The 20,900-nt window shown below is 41.2% G+C and overlaps 1 protein-coding gene across 1 annotated transcript in view; it reads right to left on the minus strand.

Moving 5' to 3' along the window:
* Nucleotides 1–20,569, minus strand: part of LOC111856831 (cadherin-8-like) — a 78,373-nt gene extending 57,804 nt beyond the window's left edge. The window contains exons 1-2 of the mRNA XM_072698081.1: nucleotides 20,370–20,569; nucleotides 18,171–18,603 (exon numbers count right to left, since the gene is read on the minus strand). Of these exons, the coding sequence (XP_072554182.1) occupies nucleotides 18,171–18,404 (234 nt within the window). The 5' untranslated portion in view covers nucleotides 18,405–18,603; nucleotides 20,370–20,569. The remainder of the gene's footprint in view (nucleotides 1–18,170; nucleotides 18,604–20,369) is intronic.
* Nucleotides 20,570–20,900: the final 331 nt, after the last annotated feature.

A 20,900-nucleotide genomic window follows, 5' to 3' on the forward strand; every position in this document is an offset into this window, starting at 1 on the left:
AGTTCTCAAACTCATTAGAACTCGAATTTCTTAAAAGTCGAACCAACCAGTTCGAAAAAAAATTACCTAGAACTCAATCTAAATCTCAGAAGTCAAACCGTGAATGCCGACCTAAGATAACTTGTATGCGTGGGGAAATGAGTCACACACGTCTCTCAGCGGAAACAAAGGGTAACACTTCAGTCTCAGCCTCGCATTCGCTGTGATAGCACCGTGCATGGTTACACTAGCGGAATACATATATTTAGACAGTAAAAATACATTTAGACAATGATAGACAGTAACAGTAATTATTATTATATAATAAAGTACATTTAAAAATAAAGATTTGTTATTAATTAGTTTAATATTAATAATAAACCATTAATACATTTAATTATAATAATATTGTCATGCCGAGCGGGGACGGAACGGAGACAAAGGCGCAGACATTAGGGTATCAGGGAATATGGGGTTTAATTACAGGTAAAGCAGGCAAAACGCAGACGGACAATACAATGACCGGACTGGGGAAACAAACTGAAATGCGGACTAAATACAGAGAACTAATGACAACAACCAGAAACAGCTGATCACACAGGGATTCCACACAGGGTTAACGAGGGGGCGTGGCACATGGAAGGAGCGGACAGTCGGGGCAGGACACATTGTTTTTTTTAACTTTACACATTGTTTGGATACACTTATTTTCTTACTTTACAAATTACTGTTTTGATAAATGTGCTTAGATGTGTTTAGTACAGTATATGCTTTTCTTGTTTTATCTGGTTAATTTTGTGTTTAAATGCTAAAAAAAAACATATTTAGATGTAAATTTTTGGGGCCGGGAACCAATTCATTGTTTTTCCATTATTTCTTATGGGGAAAATTCGATCACAACTCGAACTTTTTAGGATTCGATCCAGAGTTCTGAACGGATTAAATTTGAGTTCTGATCGAGGTACCACTGTAATTGTGTACCTTATTGTAGAAATATAAGAACTTCCTGAATATCTTCTGCAGTGTTCAGCAGTATCAGTCAGGCATCATTCAGCATAAATACTGTCCTATAAATACGACTGCAGAATAAACAAGAAGCTATACTCAGTCACAATACTACGACAGAATAAAGGATAATGAAATTACACCAATTAGCTTGACCTGCATTTTGGGGGAGTAATGGCTCTGTCTATGTGCAAATATTGAAATATACTCTTGTAAATATGCACTTCCTATATTTATTTTATCTTGTATAACCCAGTTTCCAAAAAAGTTGGGATGCTAGGTAAAATGTAAATAAAATCAGAATGCAATGATTTACAAATCATATAAACCCATATTTAATTGAACATAGAAACAGCAATACTAGAAATAACAACATATCAGACCACATATCATCATATGAGTTTGAAACTGAGAAATTTTATTGTTTTATGACAAACGGTCAGTTTGAATTTGATGCCAGTAACACTTTTCAAAAAAGTTGGGGCATTTTTACCACTGTGTTGCATCACCTCTTCTTTTAACAACACTCTGTAATTGTTTGGGAACTGAGGAGACCAGTTGCTTGTGTTTTGAAAGTGAAATGTTGTCCAATTATTTCCTGATGTAGGATTTCAACAGTTTGTGGACTTCTTTATCATGTTTATCGTCTCATGATGCACCAAAGGTTTTCAATGGGTGACAGGTCTGGATTGCAGGCAGGCCAGTCTAGCACCTGGACTCTTCTACTATGCTGCTGTAGTACGCACAGAATGAATGTATGGCAGCATGCACCCCCATACACTCACAGATGCTGGCTTTTGAATTGTCTGCTGATAACAATCTGGATGGTCCCTCTCCTAGTTAGTGCAGAGGATGCGGCGTCCATGATTTTCAAAAAGAATCTGAAATTTTGATTTGTCAGACCACAGGCAATTTTCCATTTAGCCTCAGTCCATCTTAAATGAGCTCGAGCTCAGAGAAGTCAGCGGCGTTTCTGAATCATGTTTAGATCTTCTTTCGTTTCTTCTTTCTTCTTTGAATAGTAGAGTTCCACCCTGCATTTGTGAATGCAGCGATGAACTGTGTTCACAGACAAGTGTTACTGAGCCCAAACAGTGATTTCCACTATAGAATCGCGTCTGTGTTTAATGTAGTGCTGCCTGATGACCCGAAGATTACGGCTATCCAATATTGGTTTTCGGCCTTGTCTCTTGTGTACAGAGATTTCTCCAGATTCTTTGAAGCTTCTAATGATATTACTTACCATACATGATGAAATTCCCAGATTCTTTGCAATATAACATTGAGGAACATTAATCTTTATACTATTTGCCCACGCAGACTCACAGAGTGGTGAACCTATCCCCATTGTTACTCTACAGAGGCTCTGCCGCTTTGGGAGGCTCCTTTTGTACCCAATCATCTTACTGACCTGTTGCCAATTAACCTAATTACAGTCATGGCCAAAAGGTTTGAGAATGACACATGTATTGGTTTTCACAAAGTTTGCTGCTTCAGTCTTTGTAGATCTTTTTGTCAGATATTTCTATGGTATACTGAAGTATAATTACAAGCATTTCATAAATCTTTCATAAAGGCTTTTATTGACAATTCCTGTAAGTTTATGCAAAGAGAAAATATTTGCAGTGTTGGTCCTTCTTTTTCAAGACCTCCGCAATTTGCCCTGGTACGCTGTCAATCAATTTCTGGGCTAATTCCTGACTGATGGCAGCCCATTCTTGCATAATCAATGCGTGGAGTTTGTCAAAATTCGCGGGTTTTTGTTTGTCCACCCGCCTCTCGAGGATTGACCACAAGTTCTCAGTGGGATTAAGGTTTGGGGAGTTTCCTGGCCATGGACCCAAAATGTCAATGTTTTGTTCCCTGAGCCACTTAGTTATCACTTTTGCCTTATGGCATGGTGCTCCATCATGCTGGAAAAGGCATTGCTCGTCACCAAGCTGTTGGGGGCAGCTTGTGGCTCAATGGGCTAAACCTGTGTGCCTGTAATCAGAAGGTCACCAGTTCAATTATTATTGGATGGTTGGGAAAAGTTGCTCTTGGAGGATGTTTTGGTACCGTTCTTTATTGATGGCTGTGTTCTTAGGCAAAATTGTGAGTGAGCCCACTCCCTTGGCTGAGGAGCAAACCCACACATGAATGGTCTCAGGAGGCTTAACTGTTGGCATGACACAGGACTGATGGTAGCGCTCACATTTTCTTCTCTGGACAATCATTTTCCAGATGCCCCAACCAAGGGGATTCATCAGAGAAAATGACTTTACCACAGTCCTCAGCAGTCCAATCCCTGTACCTTTTGCAGAATATCAGTCTGTCCCTAATGTTTTTCCTGGAGAGAAGTGGCTTCTTTGCTGCCCTTCTTGACATCAGGCTATCCTCCAAAAGTCTTCGCCTCACTGTGTTTGCAGATGCACTCACACCTGCCTGCTGCCATTCCTGAGCAAGCTCTGTACTGGTGGTGCCCTGATCCCACAACTGAATCAACTTTAGAAGACAGTCATGGCGCTTGCTGGACTTTTCCTGAAGCCTTCTTCACAACAATTGAACCTCTCTCATTGAAGTTGTCGATGATCCAATAAATGGTAGATTTAGGTGCAATCTTACTAGCAGCAATATCCTTGCCTGTAATGCTCTTTTTGTGAAAAGCGATGGTAACTGCAAGTTTCCTTGCAGGTAACCATGGGTAACAGAGGAATAACAATGATTTCAAGCACCACCCTCCTTTTAAAGCATCCAGTCTGCTATTCTAACTCAGTCAACATGACAGAATGATCTCCAGCCTTGTCCTCGTCAACACTCTCACCTGTGTTAACGAGAAAATCACTGAAATGATGTCAGCAGGTCCTTTTATGGCAGGGCTGAAATACAGCTGAAGTAGTTTTTTTTGGGATTAAGTTCATTTTCAGGGTAAAGAGGGACTTTGCAATTAATTGCAATTCATCTGATCACTCTTCATAACAATGTGGAGTATATGCAAATTGCCATCATAAAAACCCAGGCAGCAGACTTTGTGAAAATGAATATTCGTGTAATTCTCTAAACTTTTGGCCACGGTTGTAGTTCACAGATATTCAACCAGGTGTTTTACACAACTTTTCCAGTGTTGTATTGCCCCTGTCCTATATTTTTTTGAAATGCGTTGGTGGCATCAAATTAAATTAAAGATTGAGCATGCATGTATTTGTCATAAAACTATAAAATTTCTCTTTTTTTTTTTTTTTTTTTTGTTATATTCCCTCCTCCACCCCCCCTCTGCGGAGGACTGTATCTATTTATTTATTTATTTATTTTTTTATTATTATTTATTTATTTATTTTTTATTTTATTTTATATTTTTATTTATTTCCTCAAAAGAAGGAGAGGGAGGGGGGGGACAAAGGAGAAGGAGGGAAGAGAGAGAGAGGGAGAGAGAGGAATGGAAAGAAAACAGAAAAAAAAAACAAGAAAAAAAAAAAAAAAAAAAACAAGAAAAAAAAACAGATAATCTGCTTCCATGTCTGTTGAAAAGAGAAAGACAACATACAACATCTGTACTAATCACAACGACCATCAAACGTTAAATGTTGTTGAACAGCACACACAACCAGCCTTACAACCCATGCCCAGAAACAACAGCCGATCAAGACAGTGTGTGTCCGTGAGCATGTGTCCGTGAGCACCTGTGTGCACACCTGTGTGTCAGCGCGTTGTTGTTCCTAAGGTTTCTCCAAGTAATTGTCTAGTAGTGTGTGTGGGGAGCCACAGCCCCGCCCACCCAGGACATGAAGTCGACACGGGGGAGACCCGGGCCCCAGATATCCAGAGGCCCCCCAGGGCACGGGAACCCCAGGAGGACCAACGCAGGGACAATTGCAGCCCCCACCGAGAAAAGGGCAGAGGAGCGCTCCGGAGGGGGGCCATCCGGCAGCCACATCACAGGAGCCCCAGGGGGCCGTGGCGACGAGCACGCAGGCCCCGCCGGCGGCCGGCCACACCAGGGCAGACCGGACCCCGGGCCCAGAGATCCAAGGGCCCCCCCACCCCCCAGCCAGGGCCCCGACAGAGCCGGAAGGGCCAGGCCCCGGCAGGCAACCGCCGAGAGTGAGCCAGCACACACCAGAGCATCCAGCCCCAGACATCGAGAACCACCAACGCATCGGCGGCCGGGGGCCTCATCCACCAGCAGGGAGTGTGGCGGGGGGTAATAGAGCCTGAGATGTTATTTCAGGAGGAGTCTAAGACCCAACCTGACACATACGTATAGACAGACAGGCACACACATACACAAGCATACGTTCCCACCCTCATGCACACATAAACAAATATTCACCCATTCGCCCAACATGAAGACACAGAAATGAACGCCGTACACACACTCACACTCCCCATATATACTCTATACTCCGAGATCTAGGCACCACCGCCTCCAGAGGGGCAATCCGCCACCAGACCTCGGAGATGGATCCCTTTTTTCCTCTGGCATGGGGACAAGAACCCCGGACCCCACAGCAGCCGAGAAGCCCACCAGCCCAGACCCCGACCGGACGGCCAGCTCCTCCCAGCCCCCGGCCCCAGATGGTGAACAGAGAACGGGGGTGTGAAAAGACCCCATGCTTCCCTCCGCCCGCTCATATGTGGTGTTGGTGCGTGTTGTTCTAAAGTGCTTTAAAACAGGGGAAGGGCATGGTGCTAACCTCCCTCTGCCTATCAGCAGCTGGTGTCAGCTCGGCCCCTCCCCAGAACCCTCAATGTCTATATGCAACTTAAAATTGAGAAGTGGGCACTGGCACCAGAGGTAAGGCTGAATGAACAGACCGCCCTCTGGACGCCATTCCTTGTGCCCACCCCCAAGGCCCTAAATGTATGTGTCATGAGAGAGTAAGTAATGAGAGTGTCTAAGTTGTGATGTGTGATTGAGACACAGGTGGCCACGGGGGGACAGAGGAGGAATACCTCCCCTGCATCCCAGCGACGCACCTGCACCTCAAAGCCCTATATGTGTGTTGGGGTGACGGAGCGGGAGGAGGGAAGCATTTAGGGATGGGGAGGAAAGGATCGGGGGGGGCAAAGTACCCCCCCTCTGGAGCCAGCCCCCCCGCTGACCCCCATAAGCACTCCCGTTCCCCGAAATCCACCCAGGGCGGGAGAGCCGAGGCCCATCCAGTCCGGGGGCCCAGAGCAGCGGCACCACCGGGCACCACAGAGCCCGGGGCAGCCAACCAGACCCCACCACAGAGGGAAAAACTACACCCACCCCACCATTCAGTCAACTCCCAGACTACATAAGACAACAGACACCCAGGTTGGGTCCATTCTCCTACTCTATTGGATTCCCCCCCACCCCCGCAGAGTGGATACCCCTAAGGCAGGGACCACCTGCGGGCAGATGGTAACAACCTCCCCACCAGCTAAAGAGGCCCCCAGCCCCTCCAATGCGCCGAAGGTCCCCGCGCCGGGGCCGGGCCCCAGTGCACGCGCCAGCCCACACCCCGGCGACCCACCCACCAGGACCCAAGCCCCCCCAGCCCAGCCGGAACCCCAGCCCGGAGGCAGAGCGCCCCCAGAACCCCAAGCCCGCCCCGGACCCACCCAGGAGCAGCACGGCCGCCAGGCTGGTACCCTACGTCCGCCGGCACAGGCTACCCCAGCAGCGCTGCATGCAGCCACCAGAAAGACGCCACCCAAGAGCCACCAAAGCCCCATCCAGGCCAGGACCGCAGTCCCAGTGCCGAACCCCCCCAGAAACCCCCCCCCCCAGGGAACCCCCAGACACCCCAAGCCCATAGGCCCCCCCCCACACCAACAACAAAGACCGAAGCGGGACAAACCTGCGACCCCCCACCGCCACTAGGTGATGGAGCTGATCAAAGGAGCCCAGAGAGATTGGTCTAATGTGGCGGCAGAAGCTGTATCAAGACTAATATGGTCCAGCAAACTCTCTATATTGGTTGATATTAAGGTTATTTTTATTTTTCCAGTTCATGAGGACAGTCTTCTTAGCAATGCATAAAGCGGTGAAAGCCATGTGGGTTGTGTTAATCTCGGTAGTGACACCATCTAAGTCACCCAACAAGCAGACTGAAGGAGAGGCTGGAATGGTACATTTCAGACACTTTGATAAGTCCTCACAAATCCTGCGCCAAAACATCTGAACAGGTGGACAGAACCAAAGAGCATGGATGTAATTTTCAGGTGTATCCCCTTGACAGTGTGAGCAGTTGTTAGAAGATGTAAAACCCATCCTGAACATCCGATGCCCTGTATAGTGCACTCTATGCAGGATTTTGTATTGTATTAATTGTAAATTGGGACTTCTAATCAGTTCAAAGGTTTTTAAGCATGTCTTAGACCAGAAATTGTGGTTCCAGCTGATTGATAAATCTGCCTCCCATTTTGCAATAGGAAGGGATATTGAATCATCCATTTTAGAAAGTGTCCTGTATATTTTAGACAGTAATTTGGGGGTTTTGAGATTAAGGAATTCTGCCACCCTTGGTGGTATTTGTAATTTGATTTGATTAGACTTGAATTTCCTTTTTACTATAGATTTAACTTGTTGATATTCTAAAAATCTATTCTTGTTAATCCCATGTCTTTTAACTAATAAGTCAAAGGGGATAAAGTCTATTTCTTCAAATATATGTTCCAAGTATTTAATACCTTTACAACTCCAATCCGGGAAATTTATCATATTATTGTTTAGTAGTATGTCAGGGTTGTTCCAGATGGGAGTACGTTTGCTTGGGATTAATGAAGACTCAGTCATTTTAAGAAACTCCCACCATGCTGTCAGAGAAGAGCTGATACTGATGCTTTTGAAGCATTCATGTCGTTTAATGTTTGAGCTAATGAATGGTAGATCCGAAATGTCTATGTTATTGCATAGAGCCTGTTCTACGTCTAGCCAAGGTTCATCTAAGAAGGTATGTTTTAGCCATCCTGAGATGTTTTGAAGCCTGTTGGCTAAGAAGTAGTGGTGAAAGTTAGGCAGATCTAGTCCTCCATTGTCCTTGGTATTATGGTTTATCTTTCCAAAGGAATTTAGGTCAGGTGATGGTTTACTTGGAATCATTGCAAATAAATAATTAATTCTTGGTAACACCATCATTTTTATTGATGCAACCCTTCCCATGAGTGATATGGGCAGGGACTTCCATCTAACCAGCTCATCCTCTACCTTCTTTAAAAGTGGGATGTGGTTTAATTTAGTTAAGTCTGCCAGCCTAGGTGAAACATTAATACCTAAATATTTAATATCCCCAGATTGCAGTGGAGTGGAGGAAGAGTTCTGAAAGGAGCAGTTAATTGGAAGAACTGTAGATTTTAACCAGTTTATTGAATAATCTGAGACTCTTGAGAAAGAGTTTATTAATGTAATTACCTCAGAGAGAGTGGTTTGTGAATGCTGGAGAAAAAGTAACACATCATCCGCATAAAGACTGACCTTATGTTCCACATTCTTGCATTTGATGCCTTTAATCACTATAGCCTGTCTAATTGCTGCTGCTAGTGGTTCAATAAAAATTGCAAACAGTGAGGGGGAGAGAGGGCATCCCTGCCTGGTGCCCCTCTTGAGACAGAAGCTAGAGGATGTTTGGTCATTCGTCCTAACACATGCTGTTGGGGAACTATATAATATTTTTAACCAGTTTATAAAAGAGGTTCCAAAACCAAATTTGTGTAATGTTGCAAATAAAAAACTCCAACTAACTCTATCGAATGCTTTTTCTGCATCTAGAGACAATATTATGATTTGAAGGTTTTTATTGCACGAATAGTCTATCAGATTGAGTAATCTACGTGTGTTTGTTGATGAGTGCCTCCCTTTTATGAAACCAGTTTGGTCAGGATGAATTATGTGAGGGGTTATCTTCTCTATTCTTTTTGAGAGAGCTTTGCAGATTATTTTAAGGTCAACATTAATAAGGGATATTGGACGATAGCTGGTAGGCAATATAGGGTCTTTGCCTGGTTTTAGCAAGAGACTAATGTTGGCAGAATTCATATTTGGTGGTAGTCTACCATTTTCCTTGGTTTCCTGCAACATTCTGTAGAATGTTGGTGACAGAATTGTCCAGAATTCTTTATAGAATTCTACTGGAAATCCATCTGGGCCTGGAGCCTTATTATTGGGCATACTGTTCAAAGCTTCCTGGAGTTCACCTGGTGTCAGCAGAGAATCCAGTTCTATCGTTTGATTATCTGATCATTTCGGAAGGGTTATACTATCAAGAAACTGATCAATTTCGTCTTTTGATGGGTTTATCTGTGGTAAGTATAAAGATTTGTAAAAGTCCCTGAAAGTGTTGTTTATTCTTTCAGGGTCATATACTGTATCCCCAGTTGAGTCTTTAACAGCACATATAGTTGTTTTTTCTTTATTTATTTTTAACTGGTTAGCTAAAAATCTACCTGATTTATTACCATATTCATAATTTTGCCAGCGAAGTCTTTGTGCTAAGAATTGTGTTTTTTTATGAATAATTTCATTTAATTCTAATTTTGCTTTACGTATTTTATTCAGCATTTCCTGTTCCTGGGATGATACATAAGCTTCTTCTAAGGATTTGATGTTTTCTTCTAATTCCTGAATATACTTGTTTTCTCTTTTCTTTTTATGTGATGAGAATGAGATTATTTTACCTCTCATCACAGCTTTGCCTGCTTCCCAGAGAACAGATGCTGATGTTCCAGGCAGGTCATTATAGTCTAAATATAAAGCCCACTCTTTTTTGAAATAGTTAATAAAATCTCCATCTTTAAGCAATGATGTATTAAATCTCCAGTTTCTAATTGGTGGAATGGCTTTCTTATTTATTAGGGTTAAAGATACAGGAGCATGATCGCTGACAGCTATAGGGTGTATCTCAGTGTCTGAAATGTCACTCAGCAGTGAGCTACTGATTAGGAAATAATCCAGACGAGAGTAAGAGTGATGGACGTGTGAGAAGAAAGTATATTCCCTACGGTTGGGGTGAAGAGAACGCCATGCATCGCGAAGACCATAGTCACTCATGTACTGCTTAACTATATTTATGGATTCCCAATTGCGCTGAGCAGCTGTACTGAGCCTATCCATTTCTTTATTTAGTGCGAAATTGAGATCGCCCCCAAGAACGAGTGCGCTATCTAGGTGTTCAGAGAGTGCGGTAAAGAAAACGTGGAAGAATGAAGGGTTATCAACATTTGGACCATATATACTAACAATACATAACTTCTTGTTAAGTATAGAAAATTTAATGATTATAAATCTACCTTCTGGATCTATAATTGTGTTGAGTAATGTGAAATTAACATTTTTATGTATTAAAATTGCTACTCCCCTTTGCCTAGAGTTATAACAGGCTGAGAACACATTAGGAAACTCAGGTGTTTTAAGTTCATCTGTAGCTGTGGCAGGTCTATGAGTCTCTTGTAATAAAACAATGTCTGCCTGTAGTTTTTTAAGCTGGCTAAATATTTTTAACCTCTTCTCTCTGGAGCCAGCTCCATGCACATTCCATGAGACAAACCTTAGTGTGCCCATAGACATGTGTGTGTAGCTAATATTGCACGTGCAAATGAGTCAGATACGAACGAGCGTGTGAGCGCTTGTGTGCGTGTGTATCCTATATGTCTGTGTGCACTATAAGGTCGGAGTGGTTGTGGTGAAGCTAAGTACATATGTACATTATCATGTCGTGCAGATGTGTAAAAATCGAGGGTGTTGTGTGTAATTGAGTAGAAATTTAAAGCAGGTGATCGGTGCAGGGAAAGCAGGGAGAAGTGAAAAAGACATACAAAGGGGCACGCGAGTAAGGGTATATGTGAGAAACATAGAAACATAAACATTGTTAGCACTGTAGCGCCGCGGAGACTGACGGTAGTGTATTTGTTATGACCTAACATTAAATTAGCGAATTAACATGTATAAGCTAGATTAAACAGAAGAGGATTTGGGAAAAGAAGAAAAATATAACAGGTTCTTATCTGGAGTGGCGTTAATATAACCAGGGAGTGATGTTAGGGTCGCGGTAGAGCTGTCCATCCACGTAGAGCCGATCCACGGCGATGACAGCTCGGGAGCCCTTCTGGATGGAGCTGCGTCGGATTGGGAACAGAACTTTGCGTCGCTCCAGAATCTCTTTGGGGAACTGGTCATTTACGCCAAAGTCCGTTCCTTTCAGCTCCCTGCCGCGGCTCTTCACCTGCTGCTTCTGTTTGAAATTCCCGAATTTGGCCACAATAGGACGCGGTCTCAGGGCACCAGGCCTCTTAGCTCCCAGCCGATGGACTCTGTCAAAGCAGATGCTTTCCACAGTGTCCTCTGGAAGCTTCAGGTGGGTCTTGATAAATGTTTTAACCGTAATTTCTGTGTCCTCTTCAGCAGATTCCGGGATGCCTGAAAACACCAGGTTATCTCTCATACTACGGGCTTGGAGATCGATGACAGTCTCTTTTATTTTTTTATTTTCTTCTTTTAGATTGGTCACATTCTCAGTTAGAGACTTGACTGAGCCCCGTAGTGAGGCGTTTTCAGCAGCGAGTGTCTCCACCTGTTGCTGGCTGAATTCCAAAGACTCCCTCAGGGATGTGAACTCCTGATGCAAAATCTCGACCAGAGACAACCTCGCGTCGAAGCTGGACAATCGCTTGTCGATTGACTCCAGTATGTCGGCGAAGTCTTTACTAGTCGGCGAAGTTGCTCCGGGGGAGTCTGCCGGGCGACTTCTTTTGGATGACGGCGTCTCGCTTTTTCCCGGGGAAGATGTATTGAGGTTCTTCTTCATGACTGTAGTGTCGAAGTACCAGTCAATGTATTCTTCGAGTGATTCCAACTTCCCCTCGCTGTCCTCGCTCAGCTCGCTGTTCATTCAGATTTTCCGCCAAGTCTCCGGCGTCTGACGTCACTTACAGCATTTCCGGTGAGTCTGGTGATGAGCCCCCTCTTCCCAATCACATCTACGGCGGCGTCCTTTCTCAGTTTCAACATCTGATATGTTGTATTCAATTAAATACGGGTTTATATGATTTGTAAATCATTGCATTCTGTTTTTATTTATATTTTACACAGCGGCCCAACTTTTTTGGAAATCGGGTTGAAGTGGAAGTAGTAGTACTCTCCCATTGACTTCAATGCATTTCTGTCAAAGTTTTCCTACTAGACCAGTCTTCATTCCACAACTACAACACTAAATAATTAAATCAATAATGCAGCAGCTCTTCCGCGGTCAGCAGAAATTTCTTCAGGAATTTTCATTTCTAGTTATTATTATTATTATAAGAATAATAGCAGCATGGTAACCTCACACCGCTGGGACCAGTGTTACTAGGGTTCACGTCTCCAACAGGGTTCTGTGTGTGGAGTTTGCATGTTTTCTCATGTCATAGTAGGGTTGTTCCCTACCTTGTGCACATAGCCGCCGGGACACCCTCGGGACACGCTTGGGAAACGCTCGGGACCGAGCCCCCCCCCCCCGGTGACCCTGAATAGAAGTTACAGAATACAGACTGAGGGATAATGATAAAACATTTGAATGTTTTTTTCAAGTTTAGAGGTTAGAGTCAACATCTGCAACTAGACATACTGAATGTTTGATCAGCATGAAACTCACTATTTTTTCTCTCTTTCACCATGTCTGTCTTTACTATAGTACCCAGAACAGTTCAACCCAGACTGGTGAGGAAGTCTTAAGTCAATTTCTGTAGTGTAATCTATAGCATTTCTACCAAGATCAGTCATGCAGTGTTTGGCATTTTGCTGTAGAACTCAAATCAGTGTTATAATCTTTGTCATACCAGACTACCGAGAATAGTGAAACTTTTCTTTGACTACAAACCCTGTGTATACTTTTACAATTGTGTAATTTATCATTGTTTTCCTATTGATGTAATCCTTTGTTTACATGTAAAATGAATAGGTTCTAGACGTTTGCTTTGTTAACCTATGTTACCATATACAATAAGGTGACATACAGCTATATGAGTATTCACATTTACCTGTATGCATGTATATATTCAATTTTTTACTTTGTGTTCGAGAACTTTAGTGAATCTGTGCATTCTGTGTTCAAGTTGTTCAGGAAATCCAAAGAAACTGCCTATGTAAACTACAGTTTGTATGAATTTAAAAAGGATTATGGTCTCCTAAATTTCTACTCTGAATTTGATTGTGTCTTTCAAACAAGTTCATAATGTATTCTTCAAAACAACCATTTTCTCTCATTTTACATCGAAAGAACAGAAGCAGCACTGAAGCAACATTAATGCATGACCCAGTCTGACTTTGGAATCAATGAAGGAAAGACGACTCTCTTTTGATGAGAAGCGGTGCTTCATGCACAGTCTCCCCCTGTTCTTATTCTGAGCTGCTGCACCAGGTACTCTTAGATGTGCTGCGCCTGCATTGGATGTTGCCAGATTCCCAGAAGGAACAGCGGACAGCAACTATACTTAATTCGCAGAGTCTGTGCTGCATGCTGAGCAAGGGGATGCACCATTGGAATGAATATCTGTGCAATCATCACTCCAGGGGAAGAAATCCCTTGCATGGAAAGCACTTCCAGTAGCACTGATATCGCACTCTTTGTTTTCTGTGGCTGAAATCATTGTCCAGGAGAAGCTATAGTCTTCATTAATTCACATTTCTATAATGATCAACAACAATTATATGTGGTACTTGTAACCTGTATCCAGGTGTATCTGCTTGTAGGGGGCAAAATATGACCCAACCCACCTTGTGGATGGTACGATTTAGAAATCAGTTGTCCTTCATATATTTCACTCATCATTTATTTTTGGGCACTTTATCTCAGTTACTACAAAGCTGTATACTTACTTGAAACCAAGTAGCAAATATCGACTAATGTGTGACCTATCAGATCATAGGAAGGGCTGGTAAACATGAAATGAGACAAATGAGGAAATTGGTAAGTTAACCGCTTATATACTGCTTTTTAATTTATAGCACTGACCACGTTCTTTTTTTAGCACTAACGATGATTCACAATTGTCATCTGTGCATGTTAATGTCTACGTCATATCTGGGACTGATTTGCAAAAACATCAGTTTAAACAATTTAACCCTCCCCTTACTGCCATAAAATGCATCCACTATGATGCTGGAAACCATGAAAAGTTTAAAACAGCCATTCATTGAATTATATGAAAATTGTATGGATGGATGCAGGGTCAAATGCAATTGTATAGATGGATGTATGGTCTCCTTACGCAGTGTACCTTATGGGGGATTTGTGAAGGGTATCCCCCTACTTTGGACTCCATGCTGACTGGGATACACCTCAGCACTCCTACAACTCTGCATTCTGCCACTTTCTGATATTGATTTCTTAATTCTATCAGCCATAGTATTATCTGTACATTAAGCATGGTATGTACAGTTCAGATGCAGACCTTAAGTAGAGCACATAATGGGCACAGATGAGTAGATTCTGAAACCATTTTGATGGGCATTGTCAATCTGCTTTTACTGCAGAGGTGATGATAATTCAGTTGCTAGACAGAGTATTATATGTAATTGTTCTCAAGTAATGGTTTGGAGATGTGGTAGATTTGTCCTATGAATGCTCATTTTCATCAGCATGACAATGGATTGATCATCAGGACCTTCAGGAGCATCAACACTGTTTTCACATTCTATTCATTTCAATTCTGTTCCAAGTGTTATACTGTCAGAGTCTCTGGGCATAATGTTTCTGCACTTAAAACTTCAGACCTGTTCTAGTCACAAAAGAACTAAATCCAATAACCATGGCAGCTGACAGCTAGTTGTCAAGGTTTTTTTTTCTTATATACAAAATTTAGGAAAAATACTTCAGAGTATTCATTGCCAATGCATACACAGTACACTATACTACCTCTCTTACTGTTGTTTGAACATTATTACACAGGTGGTACTCAACAGCATTTCAGTCTCATAGAGGCAAAAAGTTATAGGTGCCACTTACTGAATGAACAAAGATATTCACCAATACTAATTACTTTTCAACATAAGTAACACTGTAACGATTTAAGAAATTTCTCAACTATCAGATTCATTTAGCGTCACACTGCCTATGCCTGTTTTGCAAGTGCGCCATCCTAGCAGAAAGATCCCTTCCCAGGGTCAAATCTGAGGCTCCAAAGGGGACAGCTGTCATCCATTGTTGCTATCAGTGCCCCACCCCCTACACAACATACAGTTTTCCATACATGCTAATGGTTTCTGGCGATGGCATGACATAAATAAGGTAAGCCTGGTGACTGATGAGATGAAAGGTAAATTTATAATTGAACAACTGAATCCAAAACAATAAAACAAGACATAGAATGAGCATAATCTCTGCCTCAGATTTTTTCTTATAATCACCCAGCAACCATGACATAGAACAAGTTTAATCTTTGCCTGAGATAGTTTCAATATCAAACTCAAATCCATGAGAGTCTAATCTTTGAATGTTTTTTTTTTTCCCTGTAATCAATCCACAACCACAAACACAGAACATGTTAATCAAACTCTCCCCTTCGACCATGATTATATTTTTGTATTCTAATGATTTTATTTAACCCTAATTGTGCGTGATGGCGATCCAAACATTATAGGTAGGGACTAGGTTTCTCAGTACAACATGAATCTTACCTGCAGGGTTGAAGGTACAATATTCAAAAGTATATTCAAAATCAATAAAAACAATACTGCTCTACTTAATATTTAGCAGTGGATAAGGCATAAGTCCACCTTGAACTTAAATACTGCCATTTTTGTTAAGATCAGCTGCATTTCCCCATCTCTAAGATTCAGTAATTAACTCCATTATTTCGAACGCAGCATAAATAAGTGTAGCTTAGTGCTACATGTGCTGTACATTAATTCTGAATGGGAGTTCCACAAGTTGGAATGTAACTGTCAATTTTAACTATATGATGAAGGCATCTATGTTAAACCCCACTGCACCGCCTACAGATCTGTCAGGTGCCTGTTTATCAGGATTGAGGAGTAAAATCGCTTTTAGTCATTGCTAGCTGAATTGTGTGGCATTGTTTCTTCTTAGTTGTTGAAAAGGATCAATAATAATGCAGTTAGTGGTTCAATCTTCAGATAACCGGGGGTGGGTTGAAGCAGAACATACAGAGTTTAAAAAAGTAAAGTAGTACAAGAAGCACAGTGAATTACTGAAGTGGGATAACTATTTGGTAGAATCACATCTAACAGGCATTATCTGACAGATAAACCACCATGAATATTTCACTTGTTCTACCAATGGGCAGTGGAATACCTCTGAGTTTGGAAATTAATGAATAATTGATTTTTTATACCTGCGATTGTTCATTGATATTCCAGGTATTGTATATGAATACATTTTCTTGAATTTGTTTTGATACACAGGTATGGAGGTAGGATCAAATATTTTATTTATATTTCAGTTTCAGAGTGCTTGGTGAAAACCCAGTTTTTAAGCCAAAGGCAGATTTTTAATATTCTGCCAGTAAAGAATGTTGGCAGAGTGATTTCCCTGTTGGGCCCCTGAGCGAGGCCCTTAAGCCCCTCTTCACTACAGGGACTGCCTGACCCTGCTTGCTGAAAAATGTATGTCGCTTTGGATAAGAGTGTCTGCTAAATAAATTAAATCTAAGTGTAAACAAGTCTTATAGTCATCAGAAAGGGCAGACTTTCACAAAGGATAATCACAAAAAAGTTTGGTTGGTTCTCAAGCAAAATGCACAGTACAGTGGTACCTCGGTTCTCGAACGTAATCCGTTCCGGACTATGGATCAAATCCTAAAAAGTTCGAGTTCTGATCGAATTTTTCCCATAAGAAATAATGAAAAACCAATTAATTGGTTCCTGGCCCCCCAAAATTACACCTAAATATGTTTTTTTTTTTTTTTAGCATTTAAACACAAAATGAACAGAGTAAAACAAGAAGAGCATTTTTTTCTTAATGGCTTCCAAAACGATAAAGATCTTATCCCAACATAACTCCTGTCCTGCCCCCATCATCTGCTCCTTCCGTGTGCCATGCCCCCTCGTTAACCTCGTGTGGGATCCCCATGTGATCAGCTGTTTCTGGTTGTTGTCATTAGTCCTCTGTATTAAATCCGCGTTTCAGTTTGTTTCCCCAGTCCGGTCATTGGGTGCGTTCGACTTGCGTTAAAGCAACGCATTCTGATCCTGACGCAATGCATTACGGTTAGATGCATTGCGACCTCTCACCCGGCTGCACAAACTGGACCCGCCTCCGTGACGATACACCTTTGCCCTTATTGGCTGAAGAGTTTAGTTACACGCATGCGTAATCTGCTATTTCTCCCAAATATCACGTAAAGCAGTGAGAACTGGTTTTCAGTTAATTTACCTGGTAAAATAAAGTTTAAATAAATGTCATAAATGCTCTAATAGTACACGTAAGTTAGTGGTATATTTATTGTTAGTTACTAGGGCTGGGTAAAAAATATTGATTCTCCGATTTTAACCGATCTTCAGTTTAACGCAACGATATCGATTCGGGAAATCCCCGAATCGATTCTTATTGCGCGTGCTTCACGTAAGAGTATATGAATATTTACCTCTCGTCCTGAAGGTGTCACCATCTTTCGAATTGCTCCACTAAAAACATATTTATGACTTCTTGTTACAGTGTTCATTTAAAATAAAAGTTGTTTAAAATAAACAACTGTGTGCACCCTATTATTAATGTAGATGTGTATTTCAGTAATAAACTTAAGTAGGAGAGTTTCAGTTACCAGCATTTATATCAAAATATGGATCCATGTCTGCAAAACTAACATTTTAAATGAAATATTGATAGCTAATCGATATCGAATCGAATCGAAACCATAAAAATAAGAATTGAATTGAATTGCCGAATTGGTCACAATACCCAGCCCTATTAGTTACTGTAATGTTGAGCTGCTTTAAATGCAGAGAGTAAAATGTCTCTACCCCCCAGGTTGATCATTTAATTAGCATTCAAAGATGTTGGGTATTAAACTTATAGTTTTGCAGTATGTGGTGCAGATTTTATACTATGACAATTTGGAAGGTCACAGACCAATGCTGATTATGGATGTCTACATCGATTTTCCCGTAGAAAGAGAGGTCAGTAGAGATTCTAATCCTGCCTGTATGAATCTCTTGCTGAATGCTCAAAAACATTTGCTGAATTAATCTTTCCACATTATAGGCAAGTTTAATACCCCGCTGACAACTGGAATACCAGAGTACTCACCCTGCCAACTAGAATTGGATCGGGGCCAGAAAACTCCTCTAGCACAAACATTTGGTTCCAAACCCATCCTCTCTTGGCACGGCTCAAACTGTTGTGTACTCCACCAGCCCCCTGTAGATCCATGACGAGTCCAGCTTGTAAACTATTCGACTGATTGAAGAAGAGGACTGTGCATGCATAAGGGATGCATATAATCCATGTAAGCATCAATGAGGTCCACACTTCTCCCGTCATCTCCTCCACCCGTTATTTCTCCAATGTTGTTATTCACAAAGAAGGAGGAAAAATACTAATTTTTTCTTCGAGTTTCGGCCTTTGGGATCATGGCGTGATGAAGATCACTCATAAGGTACGGAGCGTTTTTAAGAGACGGCAGGGTGCATACAAACTTCTCAGAGGGCCTTCCATTTGTTGGCTCTGCAGCCTGCACACCCTAGATAACAACAAACAAAAAGCCCTTGGTGAATGTAAGGAGGCATTAGTCAACAATACTCGACCATGAATGACAACAGAATCAGAAAAGGGAACATCAAAGCTGTACAGGCAGGCCTGCACAAATGCCATTTGTAAGAAATCGAGATATTATTGTAGTACACATATAAACTAAGGGCAGCACAATAATATAGATATATAAATCAGAAATAAACTGACAATCTCAATTTATTTCTCTTTAGTTAAACAAACCCAAACTGAAACCCATATTTCAACCAATATACATATACATTTAAATATTTAGCCTTGTAGATATTCTGTGGAGAGGTGTTTTTCACAAGTATTTTGGTAAACTAGTATGCAAATATTTACTTTTCACATGTTACTACTAATGCATAGATTCTGCGAATGTTTCTGAGTTATGTTTCTGACAAAGTCTAGTTATGGTATATGGCTATATAGATATATTCATTTAATTGAATGATTAAATCACTGTTTTCCCTCCACACAGTTAATGAGTTTTTTACTCCATAATTATTCTAATGTATAATTAATATGTTAATGTAAAAGACACTGTGTACAAAGTACACTGCACATATTATTAAATTACATAAATTAACGTACTGACTGGAGGAATTACAAATTCCCCAATCAGCTGGGGAAAAGATAAAAAACTACTAGCGTAGCTTTGTCTACATGCCTTTCTTTTTCTTGAACTTGTTTTTTTAATCACTTTTTTCTCTTTGTTCCACAATCTCTGTGCTTCACCCCCCCCACCCCCACCCAACAACCGAGCACCATCCTCCTGACCAATCTAAGTGCTAAGAAGGTGGATGGATAGACATGGAATAGACTACAGAAAGTAAAATGTAATTCATTGTTAAAGTTAAAGGAACTGTCTGTCTGTGCAAGTACTTGATTCAGAGAGCTTACAGGGTCTGAATCCAAACTGTAAACTACTACTACAATACTACTACTACTACTACTACTAATTATAATAATAATAATAATAATAATAATAATAATAATATACAGTGGCCTTGTTCCCAAGTGGCCCATATAGAACCTAAAGGTGTAATGCATAGGTTTAAAAAAAATAACTTGTTTATTGGCGAGAAGAGCAGAATTAAGCTTTTATGTAACCAGTAGAAGACGGGAAACTGATAAATAGCGCAGAGTGTAGCACGTGAGTATGTCATCATATAATTCATAAAGCAGTAATTAATCTGAAGAAAAGGATACTGTCACCTTCACCCCTGTGAAAGGCGATGTAGTTAAAATCTGGACTGAAGCAAAGTGATGCTGTTATCATGTTTCAAGCACTAGATCAACGACAAGTTTCATAGGGACATGTCCACCATAGTGGCATGTCGAGTGACAATGCATATATTCAAAGAGAAATGTCAAAGGCACAAAGGACATCTGCGGTGACAAACCTTATATGTATGAATCGCCTTAAAGAAACAGGACATTGCACGGACTTTAAATGCTCTCCTCCACGTATCCACACAAAAAGACTGCATAAAATAATAACGCTACAGGTGAAATTATCATAATATTTAACTCAATGACCATATTAGCAGTCAAGAAATATGCACTGCAGACGCTCTTCAGTAGAGCTGATATGAATATAAAATCGGTGATTAGATATTTAGAAAAATAAACTATATGTCAGATAAATAATCAGATACATTAGCAAAGAGTTCCCTCTGAGTCATGCCACTTAAATCCTGCAATGCACTCGCTGAGATACTGGAGCGTACTTACTGTTCAGTAACGGTAACTGCAACCCGGAAAAAACTGAAGTAATTCCATCAAATACTCAAAATATAAAGAAAAATTGGCAAAAGTAAACAAAAGGAGGTGGTTTCACGTTTTTCCTGTACTTAATCGCACGCCCGTGGTTAAGTGAAGAACGGAGAATTTAACAAGCAGAAGCGCTCCGAGCAGAGTCTGCTTTCGCAGTGTTTACGGAGAAGAGGCTTGTCTAGCACTTGGAAATAACACTGCCACCTCATACCAGGGAATACACAACTTTTATAAACCAGTGGATTGCTTCTGTCAGTGATACATAACCGCGTTTGTCAGTTAATGCAGGTCTGGAATAAAAATTGCAACATTTCTTGGAAACTATATTAAGCCTACTTTACACCGCAGGTTACTTTATAAATAAAGAATGCCAACCGAAAGGCTAATTGATTAATTTACGTACAGTATGCTAAAACATTCCAAATGCAATTGCATGGGCATATTAAGTATTGCCACTTTCTCAGTTTTTATTCCATGTAAATAATACAG

Source organism: Paramormyrops kingsleyae, chromosome 13 (assembly GCF_048594095.1).
Source record: "Paramormyrops kingsleyae isolate MSU_618 chromosome 13, PKINGS_0.4, whole genome shotgun sequence".
NCBI classification, from domain to species: Eukaryota; Metazoa; Chordata; class Actinopteri; order Osteoglossiformes; family Mormyridae; genus Paramormyrops; species Paramormyrops kingsleyae.